Below are 19667 nucleotides of genomic sequence, written 5' to 3' on the forward strand. Positions count from 1 at the left end.
TGGCACCACCTACTCACCTGTTCCACCATCCCACCGTAGTCCCACTCTCATCGGGGCCAGCAGCACCTCTATTGCTGCCCGCTTCCAGTGCAGCATCGCCAACGCCGGCCATGTTCCATTCCTCCCATCCCCCCACCCCTCTGTGGTCAGCATGCATCATATCGAGCAAACTCCTGGTCAAGGGGACAATTTGCATATTAGGCTTTTACTATATAGGATTAGAGGCCTGATGCATGAAATTTGTGCAAGAGTAGGCCTTCCCCCAGCTGCTGGCACCAGCTTCCCTCTGGCACCTGGGACCCAGGTGTCCCTCTGGCTGCCGGCAGGCACCTGGGACCTGGCTTCCCTCCCAGCCTTGGCTTTGTCTGGAAGGACATCTGGTCCAATTAGCATATTTCGCTTTTTTATTATAGACTAGGGGCCCAGTGCACGAATTCATGCACCTTGAAAGGAATTGTGGGCCTCGAGGCTGTGGTGGGCACAAGGGCGTGTCCCAGCCCATCCTCCACGCCCCCACTCGGCCCTTCCCACATAGCCCCGGTCCCCTGTCTGCCAGCAGTCCCACTCTTGCCACCACCATTGTTTTGGGGCAAACCATTGAACCACTCTGGCTTAATGTTTTCATTTTCAACATGTGGGTGGTAGGTAGAGGTTGGACTGGACCTAAAATTCTATATTGCTGCATTGGTTTCTATATAAATCTCCTATTTCTATATGGTCTTATTTTAATAGTGACCTTTTCATATTTTTAAAGTTAACCTATTATTATCAAGCTGATTTGGGAAGGAGACAATTCAATTTCATAGCCAGTGTTAGAGTTTAGGAAAGTGTTGCTAATATTATTTCTTTTTTTCAGTTTCAAAGACCAACCTTTCAGTTCATGAAGATAAAAACCGCGTTCCCTATGTAAAGGTACTGTTAAAATAATATAGAATGATTATTTAGGAAAGCACTGAAATAAAAATTTGTAAGGATATCAACATACTTAAAATTATTTTATAGGGTTGCACAGAGCGTTTTGTATGTAGTCCAGATGAAGTTATGGATACCATAGATGAAGGAAAATCCAACAGACATGTAGCAGTTACAAGTAAGTCAAATACTTATTAACACTAGTTAAGGTACAAAACTGCCTTAAATTATCTTTATCAAGCTGATTAGTTGTGAGATTTTTATGTTAATGCTTTAGAAATTATTGGTCATGGAAAGCCATGTTTATTTATAGTTGTGTAATTTCATTGCAGATATGAATGAACATAGCTCTAGAAGTCACAGTATATTTCTTATTAATGTAAAACAAGAGAACACACAAACGGAGCAAAAGCTGAGTGGAAAACTTTATCTGGTTGATTTAGCGGGTAGTGAAAAGGTAAGTGTTTTTACATATCTAAGCATTTTTGAGAGTTGCAAGCATCGATGTCGATACTTTATGATTACATAAACTAAATAATCAGTTCAAATCACTGTTATTTGGACTATAGTCCAGTTCAACCAGTAAGTGTTACCTTTGACTTAAGATGTATGTTTTTATTAAGGATTTGTTTAGCTTATGTCATTATGAATTTTATTAGGTATCCTCCTTATTTTTGGTTTTCTTTTCATCCATATTGGCAAAGGGCTCCCTGTGAAAACTGGTAACTATCCTTTAGTCCTTTCTACTTTGGGTGTACTTATTTCTTTCCTTTGGATGATTATTTTTCTCTTTTTTTTAAATTCTCATTCAGGAGTGAGGACGTTTTTTCTATTGATTTTTAGAGAGAGTAGAAAGGAGAAGGGAGGGGTGGATGGGGGGAAGAGAGAGAGAGAGACTAACTCACTCAAGAGAGACACATTAATTTGTTGCCTCCTACTCAAGCCCTGACCAGGGACAGGAATTTAACCTGCAACTGAGGTACATGCCCTTGACCAGAAAACAAACCCTTTGGTCTGCAGGCCGATGCTCTAACCACTGAACACTCGCCAGGGCTGATTATTTCATTTTTACAGTCATATATAATCTTACTTTAGTTTATTTCAAAATAAGTTCAAATGTTTTAATATTGACTTCTATGACCATTTTTGCTATTTCACTAATTTTGTTTCTTCTGATTAGAATAATGTACCTATTTGCTACAACTCAAAAGTCTTACATCCATCCTTTTAAGCCTGTTTCCAGTTTGCATATTCTGAGAGGCCATTTCTTCCACCAACATTGCAACATATTATACTATCCTATCCTTAATATATGTATTTTACATTTTTTAAAAGAAGCAAGTTTGCTTATATATTTAAATTCAGTCTCTGTTTTCTAACAGTTCCATCAACAACAAACATTATGCTCTAACAAATTTTAAAAAGGTTCCTCTTTTCTGATGTAGCAAAGGGTACTAACAAATTAGTAAAATATAAATACACATGTAAATTGGTTATTTTGAAGAGCGCAAACTAAAAATAAAATTTGGTGTCTCTTTTAATTACGTTCTTGTTATGCAGATAGTTTTAACCAAGTTCTCAAAAGAATAATACTTGAGAAATAGTGGTAACTGAGAGTAAACACTTGGCAAATAAAGTCATGAAGCTTTTCTTTTCTTTCTTTTTTGCTGATTATTGATGACTTCTGAATTTCTTAGAAAATTCAAAAATTCATTTTAAACTTAAAAAAATTTTTTTAATCTTATGGATAGGTTAGTAAAACTGGAGCTGAAGGTGCTGTGCTGGATGAAGCTAAGAACATCAACAAGTCACTTTCTGCTCTTGGAAATGTTATTTCTGCTTTGGCTGAGGGTAGTGTAAGTATGTCTTCTATTTCCCTGTTCTTATGGAGAATTACTGAATTACTTAAGAGTGAGTGTGTAATTCACTGTATTTGAATCTGTGTGTGAATTCCTTGTCTTTTAGAAATTTATTTTATAGTATTAGTATGTATATCCTCGTTCTCAGTAATAAACAAACTAGGGGCTCAGTGCACAAATTCATGCACCTTGAAAGGAACTGTGGGCTGTGAGGCTGCGGTAGGCACAGGTGTGAGTCTCAGCCCATCCTCCCTGGACCCGCCTGGCCCCTCCCACCACAGCCCCCAGTCTCTTGTCTGCTGGCAGCCTCACTCCCACACGCTGACGGCACTGGCCCGGCTCACACCCGCTGAAGGCATGGAGCGATTGAGTCCAGTGCCAGCAGCAGGTGCGAGCGGGGCTGGCACTGTCAGTGGGTGTGAGCAGCAGCTGCTGCCCTGATCACCCCCCAGGAGCAGGGGGAAGTGGAGAAGCCCTCAGGGGTGATAACAGCTGGCAGCCGCCACTCACACCCACTGATAGCGCTGAGCGATTGGGACCGGCGCCAGGCAGCGGGTGCGAGTGGCGGCTGCTGGCCCCGATCTCCCCTCAGGAGCAGGGGGAGGTGGAGAAGCCCTGAGGGGAGATTGGGGCCAGCAACCACCACTCGCACCAGCTGACAGCACCAAGTGATCGGGGCCGACAATGGGTGTGAACGGTGGTGCCAGCGCCACCAGCAGGTGCAAGCGCCAGGCAGGACCGCCACGGGCAGGAGCAAAGAATTTTCAATAACTACCAGAGACTCACCCCAATGACATCGACCGGCACCCTGCCTTCGTCTGGTGCCCCCTTCTCCACCATCCCACTGTGGCCAACACACGCCCCCTTGTGGTCAGCGCACTTCATAGCAACCGGTTGTTCGGTCTGTTTGCATATTAGCCTTTTATTATATAGGACTAGTGGCCCAGTGCATGAAATTCATGCATGGGGTGGGGTCCCTTCAGCCCAGCCTGCACTCTCTCCAATCCAGGACCCCTTGGGGGATGTCCAACTGCCAGTTTAGGCCCGATCCCAGGAATCGGGCCTAAATCGGCAGTCGAACATCCCTCTCACAATCCTGGACCACTGGCTCTTGATCGCTCACCTGCCTGCCTGCCTGGTCGCCCCTGACTGCCTCCCGCCCCCACTGGCCTGATTGCCCCCAACTGTCCCCCATGCCGGCCTGGTCACCCCATGCAGCCTGCTTGTTCATTCATTTCGTCGTCCATCACTAACCCCCCTGCTGATTTTGTCGCCCCACGCAGGCTGCTGTTCAGTTGTTTGGTTGTCCCTTACTAACCCCCCTGCCGGCCTGGTTGCCCCACGCAGCCTGCTTGTTCAGTCGTTTGGTCATCCCTCACTAACCCCCCCTGCCGGCCTCGTCGTAGGCAGCCATCCTGTGAGGGTGTGAGGGTTAATTTGCATATTACCACTTTATTATATATGATTCGTGGCCCGGTGCATGAAATTCATGCATGTGGGGGGGCGTTTCCCTCAGCCCGGCCTGCACCCTCTCCAATCTGGGACCCCTCAGAGTATGTCCGACTGCCAGTTTAGGCCCGATCCCACAGGCATCAGGCCTAAACTGGCAGTCGGACATCCCTCTTGCAATCCAGGACTGCTGGCTCCTAATTGCTCACCTGCCTAATCACCCCTAACCACTCTCCCTGCTGGCCTGATCGCCCCCAACTGCCCCCTCTTCTGGCCTGATCACCCCCAACTGTCCCACCCTGCCGGTCAACTCGCCTGAACTGCCTCCCCCTGCCAACTTAATTGCCCCCAACTGCCCCTCCCTGCCGGCCTGCTCGCCTCCAACTGCCGCCCCCTGCTGGCCTGCTCGCCCTCAATTGCCCCCCTTCCTGCCAGCCTGCTCACCCCAACTGCCTCCCCCTGCCGGCCTGATCACCCCAAACCTGCCTCTGCCTCAGCTCTGCCACCATGGCTTTGTCCGGAAGGTCTCCCAGAAGGTCTCCCGGTCTAATTAGCATATTACCCTTTTATTAGTATAGGTAACTGAAGTCACTTTGTAGTTTTTTTTAAAAATAGCATGTTTATGTAATATTATTGTAATAAATTTTATTATGTAGAAACCCATTGACATTTTATTTTTTTTGTTTCTATATGTAGACGTATGTTCCATATCGAGATAGTAAAATGACAAGAATCCTTCAAGATTCATTAGGTGGGAACTGTAGAACCACTATTGTAATTTGCTGCTCTCCATCATCATACAATGAATCTGAAACAAAATCGACACTCCTTTTTGGCCAAAGGTTTGTTGTTAAGCAATTACAAAGTCTGAACAGAGATAGGCCTTTTATTGTTTAAATCTAGGAAAATGTTAATAGATATTGTTCACATGAGTACAGGTCCATTTTTTAGACTGCCTGGATTTGAATTAAGTTTTAGCACACATTAAAGTAAAATGTAGTCAAATTTATGTAAGAAGCTGCAACTCAGCATAAAAGAAAATAAACATTTGAATCAGGTAATACAGTACAAAGCTGATATATATATAATCCTATGCTAAACCTGTTGGTATAAGTGACCGGATTCAAATAATCTGTATGATATGATTAGCCTAAGAAGATAATGATGGCTTTATCTTTAAACTTCAACAATTTCCTTTCTTAAGTCAACCTTGCAAATAAATTGGAAAATATAGGCCCTCATGTTTTATCCTCATCAGGTTGCTGATTTTTCTTTTTAAGTTATTAATAGATGTTAGGGCTGACCCCAATTTAGTTGGGGTGTGAATAAGTACTATAGTAATTATAGCTCCAAGAATAGTTAGGTTAACTGTACAAGGAAAGTTAAGTTACTTAGCTATATATACATACATTACCTAGAGAGATTAGATGTCAATTGAAAATAATTTCAGTCACATTCTTTTTTTTCCCAATTACTTTTCTTAGGGCCAAAACAATTAAGAATACAGTTTGTGTCAATGTAGAATTAACTGCAGAACAGTGGAAAAAGAAGTATGAAAGAGAAAAGGAAAAAAATAAGACCCTCCGTAACACCATTCAGTGGCTTGAAAACGAACTCAACCGATGGCGAAATGGTAATAACTTAGGAAGCTGTCATTTTTAGTTGTTGGATAAAGATTTAGAACTGCTTTATAAATTTGAGATTTAGGTATAATAAATAAAATAACAAAGCATATCCATTTTCACTTTTTAGGCATTAGGCATCATCAAATAAAAATGAATAAAGTTTTTACATTAAATTCTGATTTTACCAGAAATAATAAATAGAGGCACAAAGGCCAACTTGGAAGCTATAAAAGTCACAAGATGGCAAGGTGCCTAGATTAGGGTAGAAGTAATAAAGATTTGATGACTGGATTACAGGATGGGGAAATAAAGGTAATTGCATCTTTTCAAATCTCAGGGACTGAGCAGATAAAGCTGGTTAGGAGCTGCTGAAATTGAATAAAATTGAAATTAGTTTTAGACAGGTGAATTTTATTAACTATTTTGTCTTATTTTAGGAGAGACAGTACCTATTGATGAGCAGTTTGACAAAGAGAAAGCCAACTTGGAAGCTTTCACAGTGGATAAAGATATTGTTATTACCAATGATAAACCAGCAGCCACAATTGGAGTTACTGGAAACTTTACTGATGCTGAAAGAAGAAAGTGTGAAGAAGAAATTGCTAAATTGTACAAACAACTTGATGACAAGGTAGGTATTGTTCATGTTCTATTATGTTGTAGAATATTATCACTATAGGTATTTTTATTTTCTAATTTTATGTATATTGGTCCTCATGACTATATACATCTCTCTTGATATCTGTTAGCCTTTTGACAATCATTGTATTAAAAACAAATCACAATCTGTTTCTATGCAGAGATTGTATGAGACATGTTTCCCCACCCCCTCATTTTTAAGCTAAAATAACTTTCTAAAGGAAATTTGGCATTGGATCATGGGAGAGACTTAATAAAATGGCCTCTTAGAATTGGGGATCTGAAGACTGATAAAAGATAATGTAAAAGATTAGATAGTGGAACATAACGGTAAAAATATCTTCCTGCATTGATTATATCAGTAGTGTGAAAAATAACAAATTACGAACAAATAGAGAGGAATGGAGGGAAAAGCAATAAGAGACTAGAAGAAAATAGTTCTAGTTTTGCTTTTTGTTCTTAGGTAGTATTATTTATATGTTTTAAGCAGAGATGGCAGGTTTCATGTGGCTTCATGGCCATTATTTTCAGTAATAACTTTGAACTTGTTAATTACTTTTTGCATTTAAAATATTTAATGAATAGCTTTTTTTTATTGCATGATAAATGTTTATCAGCTTCTTTTCTTATTGCAAAAGAAGTGTTACAATTATTAATAATTGAAAAAGATTATATCTGTTTTTACATTTTCTTAAGAGATTGGAGTAAAATATGGTTTTGAAATAATTTGGAGGGGTGATAGTTATCTTAATTTTGTGTTAGGAAACAATTACAACCAGCTTGTGAGTAACTTGTTACATTGAAATTCTAGGATGAGGAAATTAATCAACAGAGCCAGTTGGTAGAGAAATTGAAGACACAAATGTTGGATCAGGAAGAGGTAAGTTGAATACTTTTCATGTTGTTCTCAGAAAAACTTTATAATTTGTCATTGAAATTGAAGACACAAATGTTGGATCAGTAAGAGGTAGTTTGTATGCCTTTCATATTATTTCCAGAAAAAGACAAATCTACAGAGCTCAAAATATACTGAATACATTAAAAATATTTTAATATAGGAATGCTTCATTGTGAATATCCTGTAAGATTGATAGATCATGTGGTTGAAGCATAGAATGACTTTCTGTTAAAGTTTAATGTTGAATTCTAACTAGAGGGGAGAGGATAACTTTTTTAAAAAATATACTCTAACATAGCTCTCCTGAATTTCTTTTTAATTGTCTTCTACTTTACTTGCTTAAGGTACAGTGCTGTTCTGTCTTCTTATTCGCCCCCAAACATTCTTATTGATCCTTGGAAAAGACTTTTACAGTGAGCTGTAACAACTTTAGACTCCCTTTCCCTTAATGAAAAGTACAGTGTTTACAGTGAAAATGAAGAAAAGAATATAAAAAAAGTGTTTTAGTCTCATACATTCACTTCAACACAGAGATATAGGTTAGGTCTAAAGGATAGGTCTAAATATTGATTTTTGAATCCCATTGACTTTGTCTTTAATAATTGCATAAGTTGGGGTATAACTCTAGGGAAATGAGAGTGTCAATGAATAAAGTCATTTTTTACATCTTCACATTTCTACCCTTATCTAACCTCTTGTTCATTTCTTCCATCTTTACTTCAGAGTTTCTCCTCCATAGTTTGTCACCTAGCTTGGACCCTCATTTTATCTCACCTGCAAAGCAGGGGAATCATTTAAAAATGGTCCTTCATTTAAGGTTTGTTTTGGGGAAGGGTGGCAAAGACTGTACAGGTTCAGTAAGAAAGAATTACCCACCATCAATCAGATGATCTTTATACTTATTTCAACTATAGCATTCTTTCTCAAAGGGCACTGGTCGAATTTGCCTTTTTTTTTTTACATGTTTTTATTGTTTACACTATTACAGATGTCCTCTTCTTCCCCAACCCCCCCTTTCCTACCTCCACACAAACCCTTGCCTCCCTGCCCTCTTCCCTATGGCCATCTGCCTAATTCTTCATTATATTGTTCTGTCTGGTGCATTGTAGTATTTTTTAGCATCCCTGGATCCTGCTTCTAAGTGCCAGTAGCATTCTGCTCCATATATATGCCTAATATGCAAATTGTCCTCACAGGAGTTCAACCAGGAGACCAGTTGCTTGCCATGACATGTGCTGATCACCAGGGGGTGGCACAGAATGAAAGAAGGCCCTGGCCATCAGCTGGGGAAGGGAGGCCCCAACTTGCAGTTGGGAAAGAGAGGCCCCAGCTGGCAGCTGGGGAAGGGAGACCCTGGCTGGCAGCCAGAAGGCCCCAATCGGCCCTGATTGCCGGCCAGGCCTAGGGACCCTACCCGTGCATGAATTTCATGCACTGGACCTTTAGTTATTAATAATTCCCACGCATTTCCGTATGTCCCTACTTAAAAACCATTGACTAACTAGATGATTACAATGTCCTCCTAATTGCTAGTCTCTTGGCTTCTTTCCAGTTCAGATTTTATATACCAATACCAAGTTTTGCTGAGGCATAGCTCAGAAGCTACCCCAAAATCTACATTTTAAAGCAAATTTTCTAAGCATCTATTAATTCCATTCATTTCTATGCACACAAGTCATGAGGCTAGAATGCCTGTGTCTTTCTAGTACATTAATTTGCACTTGACTGAAATCTATCTATCCTTGGCACTTTCTCCATTCCCTCTGCTTTTCCTACAAAAAATATCCTCACCCCTTTTATTTACTACCAAGCTCTTTGTTTGTCGTCTCCTGTCCCTCCTTTATGGCTCCTACATATCATCTTGTATTCCATTTATTATGTACATCTTCTCGTCTATATTCCTCAATGACAGAGTTTTTATTTTATTAGAGTTTTTTTTTTTTTTTTTTTAATATTTTTTACCGATTTTTCACAGAGAGGAAGGGAGAGGGACAGAGAGTTAGAAACATTGATGCGAGAGAAACATCAATCAGCTGCCTCTTGCACACCCCCCACTGGGAATGTGCCCACAACCAAGGCGCATGCCCTTGACCGGAATCGAACCCAGGACCCCTCAGTTCACAGGCCGACGCTCTATCCACTGAGCCAAACCGGTTAGGGCTTTATTAGAGTTTTTAATGACAATGTTTTTATTTGATTTTCTTCAACAGTGTCTAGCACCATGCCTACACATAGTAACATTTAGTAAATCTGTTGAATGAATTAATGTTGTTACCACACTTAATAGCATCCACATTTCCTCCCCTTTGTGCTTAACAAATAGGTGTGTTTTTTTTTATAACATATAGTACTTTGGTAACTTGATTCTTTCACGTAGCTTCTGGCATCTACCAGAAGGGATCAAGATAATATGCAAGCTGAACTGAATCGCCTTCAAGCAGAAAACGATGCCTCTAAAGAAGAAGTAAAGGAAGTTTTACAAGCCTTAGAGGAACTTGCTGTCAATTATGATCAGAAGTCTCAGGAAGTTGAAGACAAAACTAAGGAATATGAATTGCTTAGTGATGAACTGAATCAGAAATCAGTAAGATATAGTTTTTTTCTTTCTTAAGACTTGATAAGTAGGTATACAGAAGGCAAAGAAAATATACCAACCATCTAGAAAATTGTCAGTTCCATTCTAACATTAATTTGCTCAGACTTATGGCAGTAAATGAAAATGGAATCTAATTAATTTGGAAGTTGGCCATTTCAAGGCAGAAAACATTACTCAATCTCTAGTTAAGTAATGTAGACTACTGTTCTTAATGGAGCACAGTATGGCAACTTTACATTGTTTATTAAGTCTAAAATATGTCTTAAGTTTAAACTGGGAGCTATTCCAGAACTAGATAGTTCAAGAAAATGAAAGGAAAAAAATAATATTTTTGAGAGTGTTAGACGTGTCAATACCTGTTGATATTTGAATTGATCTTTCATTTAATAGATTAACTAACTTTTATTTTTGCCTATCTACTAGGCAACTTTAGCAAGTATAGATGCTGAGCTTCAGAAACTCAAGGAAATGACTAACCACCAGAAAAAACGAGCAGCTGAGATGATGGCATCTTTACTAAAAGACCTTGCAGAAATAGGAATTGCTGTAGGAAATAATGACGTAAAGGTAAATAATAATAACCATACTGTAAGTGTAATTATCTGGATGCAGCTCATTCTTTTGTTTATTTCTTATTACTTCTTATTTCTTTACAAAGTCCTTTTTCTAAAAAAATTTTTTTTATTGATTTCAGAGAGGAAGAGATGAGAGAGAATCATTGATCAGATGCCTCTTGCATGCCCCTACTGGGGATCGAGTCCACAACCTAGGCGTATGCCCTGACCAGGAATTGAACTTGTGACCTCTTGGTTCCTGGGTTGACGCTCAACTGCTGAGCTACACCCGGCTGGGCCAAGTTCTTTTCTTACCCATTATCTCATCCTCATAATAGTCATGTGTAGTAGAGGGATGGTATTGTATTCATTTTAAATAGATGAGAAAAAAGAAAAAGGATGGGGTATTCAAGTAGATGAATATTCAGTAAGCATTTATTTGAACTACATGTTCTATATAAAGATTTTGCACTTAGAAATTATGCTAATAGATTACAATACATGACAGTATATAATTGGAACAATAGTGAAGATTAGCTCAGGGAATAAACTCATAAATGAATTGGCCCGTAGTTGCTTTACCATTTAAAAAGGAAAAGATGAGCACTGCTAATTAATTTTTTTCTTTAACTTTTATTATGAAAAATTTCAAACATATAACTGAGGAAAATACTGTGAACCTCAGAGTTATCGGTTGTCAAAATTTGGCCACACTTATTTTATCTATGCCTTTTTCTTTTCTATTACATTTAGTTTTGGATAATAATATTGGTATGTTATCACTAGGCATGTACTAAAAAAAAAAAAAGTGAGTGACCTGGTAGATTTTGAAACTTAGACCAAAAGGTAAACTAAGACTCTTAACTGCAAAAACATATAGAGCATGAAATATTTGTATGTTGCAGTAAGTATCTGTTTGGACTTCACCTTTTTCATTAAAGCATACTTATAGTTACAAACAGAACAAATTTATAATTGGGCTTATAGTGAGAGCATACTAAAGGCCAAATTTAGCAAGAATTGGAAATGAAGTAAAGGTTTTCAGTATGGAGCTTACATTCCTTCTATTGGTTGTTATTCAGAGCTGCTGTCTATTGATGGAGGCAAAGATTCTTACAACCTCTCTCCTCATATGTCATTTTTTAATGTCAGCTCAACCTCACTGAAAAAAAGAAAAGTGTTATTGTTAAATACTGGTGACTTCACTTGATCTCTTCATCAGCAGTTTGAATATTCTGTCCTATCCTTTTCATGGTAAAGTAATGGGAGATGTTGGAGCTATGTGGGAATCTTTGGGGATGGAAAAGTAGATTTATTTTATGTCATTGAACACTAGAAAGCTGTTGTTCAAAATTTGCTTTGTAGATTTTCAACTTCTTTTTAGAAAAATCTTTTTGTTTCATGTTAAAATAATCGTAATTTAAGTGAAAAAGTGGTAGAGACAGATAATAAAGAGTGGTAAAGACAGAAAATAAAGAGTCCCAAAGTGATAGAATACAGGTTTCCTGACTCCTAGACTCCTTTTCCCCCCCACTATAATAGCATTTGAAAGCAGGTCATCGTTGCAGACAGTTCTTTAAAAAGAAATCTATGGATCCTCAGTATTTTTGTCATTTGCATGTAATTCTTTTCCTGTTAACCCTGCTGAGTTCCACTTAACTTGTTCTGTGATTTTTACATTATGGTTCACTCTTTGTGTGTACAGTTCTAAGGATTTTGACAAATGCATAATATAGATTCACCATTACAGTATCATAGCATAGTTTTACCTCTTAACATCACCTATCATCTCCTTTGCTTTTTCTATTCATAACCCTCCCCTGAACCCTTAATAACCACTGATCTAAAAAAATTCTCAATAGTTTTGCCTTTTCCAAAATTTCATATAGTTGGAAGCATATAGTATGTAGCCTTTTTAAAAACTGGCTCTTTTCACTTAGTATTCATTTAAGGGTTCTTCCATATCTTTTTGTGGCTTGGTAGCTTATTTTTATCACTGAATAATAGCCTAAGATATGGATATACCAGTTTGTTGAACCATTCACCTATTGAGGAACATCTCGGTTACTTTCAGGTTTTGGCAGTTATAAATAAAACTGCTGTAAACATTCATGTACAACTTTGTCTATGAACATAAGTTTTCAATTCAATTGGATAAAAATACCTAGGAGTATGATTGTTAGGTTGTTTGGTAAGACTATGTTAGCTGTGTAAGAAACTCCCAAAGTGACCATAACAGTTTCCATTCCCATCAGCAATGAGTAAGAGTTCCTGTTACTTCACATCTTCACCAGTATTTGATGTCATTACTTTTTGGTTTTGAGCCATTCTGATAGATGTCTAGGGGTATCTCATTGTTGCTTTAATTTGCATTTGAATTGCATATATTTCTACCAGTCTGTGGCTTATCTTTTTATTCTTATAACAGTATCTTTACAAAGCAGAAATTTTAACAAAGTACAACATACCAATTTTTTCTTTCATGGGTTATGTTTCTGATGTTTCTAAAAACTCATCTCCAAATTCAAGGTCATCTAGATTTTCTCCTGTGTTACCTTCTAGAAGTTTTTTTTAGTATTGCATTTACATTTATGTCTGTGATCTATTTGGAGTTAAATTTCCTGAAAGGTATGTCTGTCAGAACTCATTGTTTTACATGGGGATGACCACTTGCTCCAGCAAATTTAAAGCAAAGACTAGTCTTTCTCCATTGAATTGCCTTTGCCAGAGATCAACTGACTGTCTTTGCGTGCATCTATTGCTGGGCTATATTCTGTTCCAGAGATCTATTTATTTATTCTTTTGCCAATATCACATCATTTTGATTACTGTAGCTTTATGGTAATTCTTGTTGTTAGCATTAGTCTTCCAACTTCGCTCCTTTTTTTTTTTTTTTTTAAATATATTTTTCTAATTTTTTACGGAGAGGAAGGGAGAGGGATAGAGAGTTAGAAACATCAATGAGAGAGAAACATCGATCAGCTGCCTCCCGCACACTCCCCGCTGGGCATGTGCCCACAACCAAGGTACATGTCCTTGACCAGAATCGAACCTGGGACCCTTGAGTCCTCAGGCCGATGCTCTACCCACTGGGCCAAACCGGCTAGGGCAAACATTGCTCTTCTTTAATATATTGTTGGCTGTTTAGGGTCTTTGCCTTTCCATATAAACTTTAGAATCTATTTGTTGATATCCACAAAATAACTTGCTGGGATTTTGATTGAGATTATATTAAATACACAGATCAACTTGGGAAGAACTGATATTTTACCAGTATTGTCTTCCTATCCATGAATGTGGAATATCTCCATCTATTTAGTTCTTTGATTTCTTTCATCAGTGTTTTATAATTTCCTCATAGAGATCTTACATATATTATATTACATTTATACCTAAGTGTTTCTTTTTTCTTTTTGGCACTAATGTAAATGGCACTGTGTTTTTCATTTCAAATTTTTGTTGTTTGTTGCTGTTAGAAAGGAAAGGAAAGGAAAGGGAAAGGGGAAGGGGAAGGGAAGGAAAGGAGGAAAGGAAAGGAAAGGAAAGGAAAGGAAAGGAAAGGAAAGGAAAGTGATTGACTTTTGTATGTTAACCTTGTATCCTGCGATGTTACCATAATGGCTTATTAGTGCCTGGAGTTTCTTTAATAATTATGTCATCTGTGAACAAACACAGTTTTATTTGTTCCTCCTCAAGCTCCACTTAATTTTGACACTAAGTATTATACTGGAATTTTATAATGAAAGTATAGAATGTACAGTGACCACAGTTCCTCTTTGGTGAACTTCAAAGTCGTCATTTCTATGCCACCTAAACATTCTTATCTATTAAGTTTTAAACTGGGAGTTACATGTGATTAACAATAAATTTACTGAAAAGAGCCTGGAAGAGGAAATCCAAATATTGAAAGAGGTAGAATTGATCAGGGGTTTTTTGGTATGTTTGTTAGGTGTGTGTTTCTTTTTTCCATGTAGACATATATTAGCATTAAGTTTAGAAAGGAAGGAAGGCAAAAATTAAGCTCTATTTTATTTGCCCTTTTTAAAAACAAATATATTTCATAAAAGAAAAACCCCAGACTGCCTATGAATATTGAGTAATATTAAAATATAGTTAATTTTGTTCTAAGATTTTAGAGTCTACTTTGGTAATCGCACTGGATATTTTTCCTTTATTTATTTATTTTTCTTACTTCACTGTTTCCTCATAGCAGCCTGAGGGAACTGGCATGATAGATGAAGAGTTCACCGTTGCAAGGCTCTACATTAGCAAAATGAAGTCAGAAGTAAAAACAATGGTAAAACGTTGCAAACAGTTAGAAAGCACACAAACTGAGAGTAACCAAAAAATGGAAGAAAATGAAAAGGAGTTAGCAGCATGCCAGCTTCGTATCTCTCAAGTATGTATTAACAAAAAAAGTTTCTATTTTTAATAGCCACATATTAGTTTTATTTACTGTAAAAATTTTAAGAAAAACAAACTTCCATAGGTTATTTTGAGTAACAAAATAGGTTAATTTTATCAGTTTTTCCTAGCCTAGCTGCATTAATAATAACATGAATGATTTGACTGGGTTGTATTTGCTAACATATATATGTTAATTATATAGATTTACTAGAAAGATGTGATTGTTGAAGAATCTAGAGGAATTCTGGGGTAGACAAAACTGCAGGGCCAATTTTCTGGCTTTTCCAGTTTTTTGAATGAGGCCAGTCACCAAGAATAGGAATTGTATATGGAGGGAAGAAGGTAATACCATATGGAGAAAACAATATATCTTTTTTTCAGCCTTTAGTGCCTTTGCTTACAAGTGTTTTAAGCTATACAGATGACCATTTTATTGATTAAATTCTTTTTCACTGTAAAATTGTGCCCTGAACATTTTAGGTTTGTGTCTTTGAGTGTATTATATATTAATACATCGATAAAACTTGCTTATTTTCAAATGTTCTTAACAATAAAAAGCGTACGTGAGAATTTTTCCACTTCATATCATTACATTTTTCCCAAAAGCATGAAGCCAAAATTAAATCATTGACTGAATACCTTCAAAATGTGGAACAAAAGAAAAGACTGCTGGAGGAATCTGTTGATTCCCTCAGTGAAGAACTAGTCCAGCTTCGAGCACAAGGTATTAACTTCTAATTATTTGAGTTGTGTCTATATTAATTTATCCTTTAGTATAATTGTAAATTTATATTTGCACTGATAATGAATAGTAGGAATCGGGATAACTTGAAATAGAGAACAAATAATGTGTTTTAATATGGCTTTGAAACATTTTTGAAGTTGTGTTTGAATATGAAGTAGCCAATCTGGGAATTTCCCACAAAGTTACGAGGTCACACATACATATGAAATTTATACACACACATATCTTAACATAGGAACTTACAAAGCTGTCTCATTTCCCTACCATGCCTTAACCCATTTGTTCTGAGATTAGGTAAAGAAAATAAAGGTAACCATAGTATCAATCAACACAAAGGATCTAAGTCAGTATGTTGCTGAGCTTAGCAAGATTTACTGTGTGGCATTTGGATAGGTTAAAGTCAAGAACTGCTAAGGAACATGTCCCTCATAAAAACCATTTTCTCCTTGGTTTATATGAAGAACTTTAAGGCTTATTTCATCTCTTGTTTTCTCTCCCTGTCCAAACAGAGAAAATGCATGAAATGGAAAAAGAGCACTTAAATAAGGTTCAGACTGCAAATGAAGTTAAGGCAAGTTTAATGTAATTGGATTCTAATGGCTTTAATTCATCATTATTTATTTTCATTAGTCTGATTTAATATCCTTTCCCCCGCAATAATTTTAGCAAGCTGTTGAACAGCAGATCCAAAGCCACAGAGAAACTCATCAGAAACAAATTAGTAGCTTGAGAGATGAAGTTGAGGCAAAAGAAAAACTTATTACTGATCTTCAAGAGTAAGTATATTTTTCTTTCCTCTAAATATTAAAAACTAACTCAGAAAAATTTAGGTAAAAGGAAATAATTGGTTACTGGTAGATAATATGTTCTATTAGATACCTGCATTTTTCATTGAAATTATGATATTTGACTTGAAAATAAATTTGTTCATTTCTAACTTCTAAGTTCCTGGGAAAAATATTTTTGGGGTCTTTTGATGTAACTATTCAGTAAAAAGAAAAAAAACACACAAAACTTTAACCGTTATTGCAAATAGAAACCACAGTCTTTTTCAAATCATTTCATTCCTCTTAAAAAATATTCTTAACTGAAAAAACTATATTGGAAATTGTGGGCTTTAAATTTTTTAAAAAGTAGAAGTTGTCTTCTTCATTTATCAAAAAGTCATTTTTTCCCACTTTTGTAGCCATATGCATATAATATAGAATTTATGGAAATTGGAGGTTTATACTTATGTCATGATTTGAGTAGGAGGAACCAAAGGAGCATAAGAAAAAATGAAGACAAAGTTTGGGACGTGTCTCTTACTGTTGATAATACTTAATGGATTTAGGGACAAGGATTTGAGGAAATGAAAGATATAGACGGCTAAAATCATGGCTTTAAACCAAAATATGAAAAACATTAGTATTGCTGAATGTAGCCAGGTCCTCTTAACTCCACCTACAGGGAAGTGAGGGGGACCACAGGAGGCATTGGTTGTTTGACTAGTGAGATTATAGAATTTAAGAGTTTGAAAGTCTTAATGACAACATTCAGAAAATGGTGATGTTGATTGATGATGTAGCTGTTTTCTTTTCCTTTTGTCAGCCAAAACCAGAAAATGATGTTAGAACAGGAACGCCTGAGAGTAGAACATGAGAAGTTGAAAGCTACAGATCAGGAAAAGAGCAAAAAACTACATGAACTTACGTGAGTTAATGTTTTAATTCAAGTTTTAAATTTAAAACTAAGGGACTGTGGGTATTACTATCAGATATAGTCAGTGGGTACATTTTTTCATTTTATGTTTTTCTTCATTGGTTTAATGTATACCTAAAAACTTGCAGTGTATCCTTATACTTAAGTAAATGCAAGGTCTTGTATTTCAGTGATGATCAAGATTTATGATTCCTATTTATCAACCTGCTTACTGTTTCTGTACCACCATTTTACTTCAAAATCTATCATAAAAACTGAATTTTTGTCAGAACTGATCTTGCATAAAAGGACATTATTATTTTAGCCTTGCCTCTTGAACAGAGGTTTTTTACTAATTACTTTTTCTAATTTACTAAGAGTATATTTAGTCAGTGCTCAGCTTTCTACAATCTGAGCAGATAGAAAACTCAGGATTATAATTTTTCACATTCCTTGAATTTTTGAGAGATAACTTATAAATGAATTACTATTGTTAGAAAAGTAACAAGGTAATACCATCAACACCATCTCAGGGTTGATTTTATTTTATTTATTTATTTTTTTAAATATATTTTATTGATTCCTTACAGAGAAGAAGGGAGAGGGATAGATAGAGTTAGAAACATTGATGAGAGAGAAACATCAATCAGCTGCCTCCTGCACACCCCCTACTGGGGATGTGCCCGCAACCAACGTACATGCCCTTGACTGGAATCGAACCTGGGACCCTTCAGTCCACAGGCCGACGCTCTATCCACTGAGCCAAACCAGCTAGGGCCAGAGTTGATTTTATAAATACTCTGCTGAAACTTAGCCATAATTTATTGAGAATAATTTTAAATAAAATATGTAGAATATTTTAATATCAATAATTTATTTTAAATTTTTTTTAAACTTATTGATATTCGAGAAAAACATCGATTTGCTGTTCCACTTATTTATGCATTCATTCATTCTTGTGTATGTGCCCTCACCAGGGATCAAACCCACAACCTTGGCTTATTGGGACGAGCTCTCACCAACTAAGCTATGGTTACAGTAATTTATAATCTCCGTAATCACTAGTTACGTCAGAATTATCTTGAATAAAAGCAGTATGCTATATGTGACATATTCTAAAATAGAAAAAGAGCCACTCCTTATTCTTCGGATTCTGCTACATTTTATTTTATCTCTTCCATTGCTATATAGGAGAATTTTCTTCTAATAATGGATTTAAAAGGATTTATAAAGCATTATAAAAATTTCTTTGAAAGATACAACATGAGTAAACTTTTAAAAATGAGTGTCTTCATTTATTTGAATTTAAGAATTTCTTTCAGATAAATATTTGCATCAGTTCTTGTGCTAAATAAAACTAGAATTTTATGGACTAAAAGGTGAAAATATATGTACATTCTTCCTCTGTCTAGGATTATGCAAGATAGACGAGAACAGGCAAGACAAGACTTGAAGGGTTTGGAAGAGACAGTGGTAAGAAAAACTTGAAAATAAATAGGATTAGGGAATGTTTAATGGTTTTTTTCCCCATTGGTTATATTAAATTTGAAGTCTGAACTCCAAAAATACTGCTGTTCTTAATTCAAGGCAAAAGAACTTCAGACTTTACACAACCTGCGGAAGCTCTTTGTTCAGGATCTAGCCACCAGAGTTAAAAAGGTAACAAAACTATACTGAGGTGTGGGCATTTGAATAAATGCTCTCTGTAGTGTGTAATTCTTTGCATGCATAAGCAACATGTTTTATGTTGTTATAACAATTTCTGTTTAGTTAAGATTGGGTTTTTTAAAAATTCGTTCATTATTAATCAACCTTCTTTTCTTAAGAGTGCAGAGATCGATTCTGATGACACTGGAGGCAGTGCTGCTCAGAAGCAAAAAATCTCTTTTCTTGAAAATAATCTTGAACAACTCACTAAAGTCCATAAACAGGTAAAAAATATACATATTTTGTGATAGTTGCAAGAATTGAGAAGTGGCAATTTTTTCATTGTTCATACTCAGAACCATTCCATTATTGCTAACAATTTATAGGGAGGTTAATATTTTTAACAGCCCTCTATCAAAAATCCAATGAAAACCTTTTTGGGATTTCAAATCTGTTAGTTTTCTTAATTTATTCAAGGTAATTAAAATACCTCTGGTAGATAAGTCTTTGCAGATGAAATACAAATTTTTTTGGTTCTTTTACATTTAATGCCCCTGGTTCATGAGGCAGTTCTATTTTTTATAAAGAAACATATTTTTATTGATTTCAAAGAGGAAGGGAGATGGGGGGAGAGAGAGGAACATCAATGATGACTG

At 36.6% G+C, this 19667-nt stretch overlaps 1 protein-coding gene across 6 annotated transcripts in view; it reads left to right on the top strand.

The window, feature by feature from the left end:
* KIF5B (kinesin family member 5B) overlaps window positions 1-19667 on the top strand; it is a 77150-nt gene that overhangs the window by 48189 nt on the left and 9294 nt on the right. For 4 of the 6 annotated variants that reach the window (XM_036351102.1, XM_036351110.1, XM_036351074.1 and 1 more), the window contains 18 exons: window positions 857-912; window positions 1003-1090; window positions 1245-1369; window positions 2664-2768; window positions 4917-5062; window positions 5705-5853; window positions 6283-6476; window positions 7296-7364; window positions 9760-9966; window positions 10402-10545; window positions 14743-14931; window positions 15546-15663; window positions 16194-16255; window positions 16351-16460; window positions 17275-17376; window positions 18777-18837; window positions 18952-19023; window positions 19191-19295. In XM_036351102.1, the coding sequence (XP_036206995.1) occupies window positions 857-912; window positions 1003-1090; window positions 1245-1369; window positions 2664-2768; window positions 4917-5062; window positions 5705-5853; window positions 6283-6476; window positions 7296-7364; window positions 9760-9966; window positions 10402-10545; window positions 14743-14931; window positions 15546-15663; window positions 16194-16255; window positions 16351-16460; window positions 17275-17376; window positions 18777-18837; window positions 18952-19023; window positions 19191-19295 (2102 nt within the window). The remainder of the gene's footprint in view (window positions 1-856; window positions 913-1002; window positions 1091-1244; window positions 1370-2663; window positions 2769-4916; window positions 5063-5704; window positions 5854-6282; window positions 6477-7295; window positions 7365-9759; window positions 9967-10401; window positions 10546-14742; window positions 14932-15545; window positions 15664-16193; window positions 16256-16350; window positions 16461-17274; window positions 17377-18776; window positions 18838-18951; window positions 19024-19190; window positions 19296-19667) is intronic. The other 2 variants (XM_036351082.1, XM_036351092.1) reach the window with 2 other exon arrangements.

Source organism: Myotis myotis, unplaced genomic scaffold (assembly GCF_014108235.1).
Source record: "Myotis myotis isolate mMyoMyo1 unplaced genomic scaffold, mMyoMyo1.p scaffold_m19_p_1, whole genome shotgun sequence".
Lineage (NCBI taxonomy): Eukaryota > Metazoa > Chordata > Mammalia > Chiroptera > Vespertilionidae > Myotis > Myotis myotis.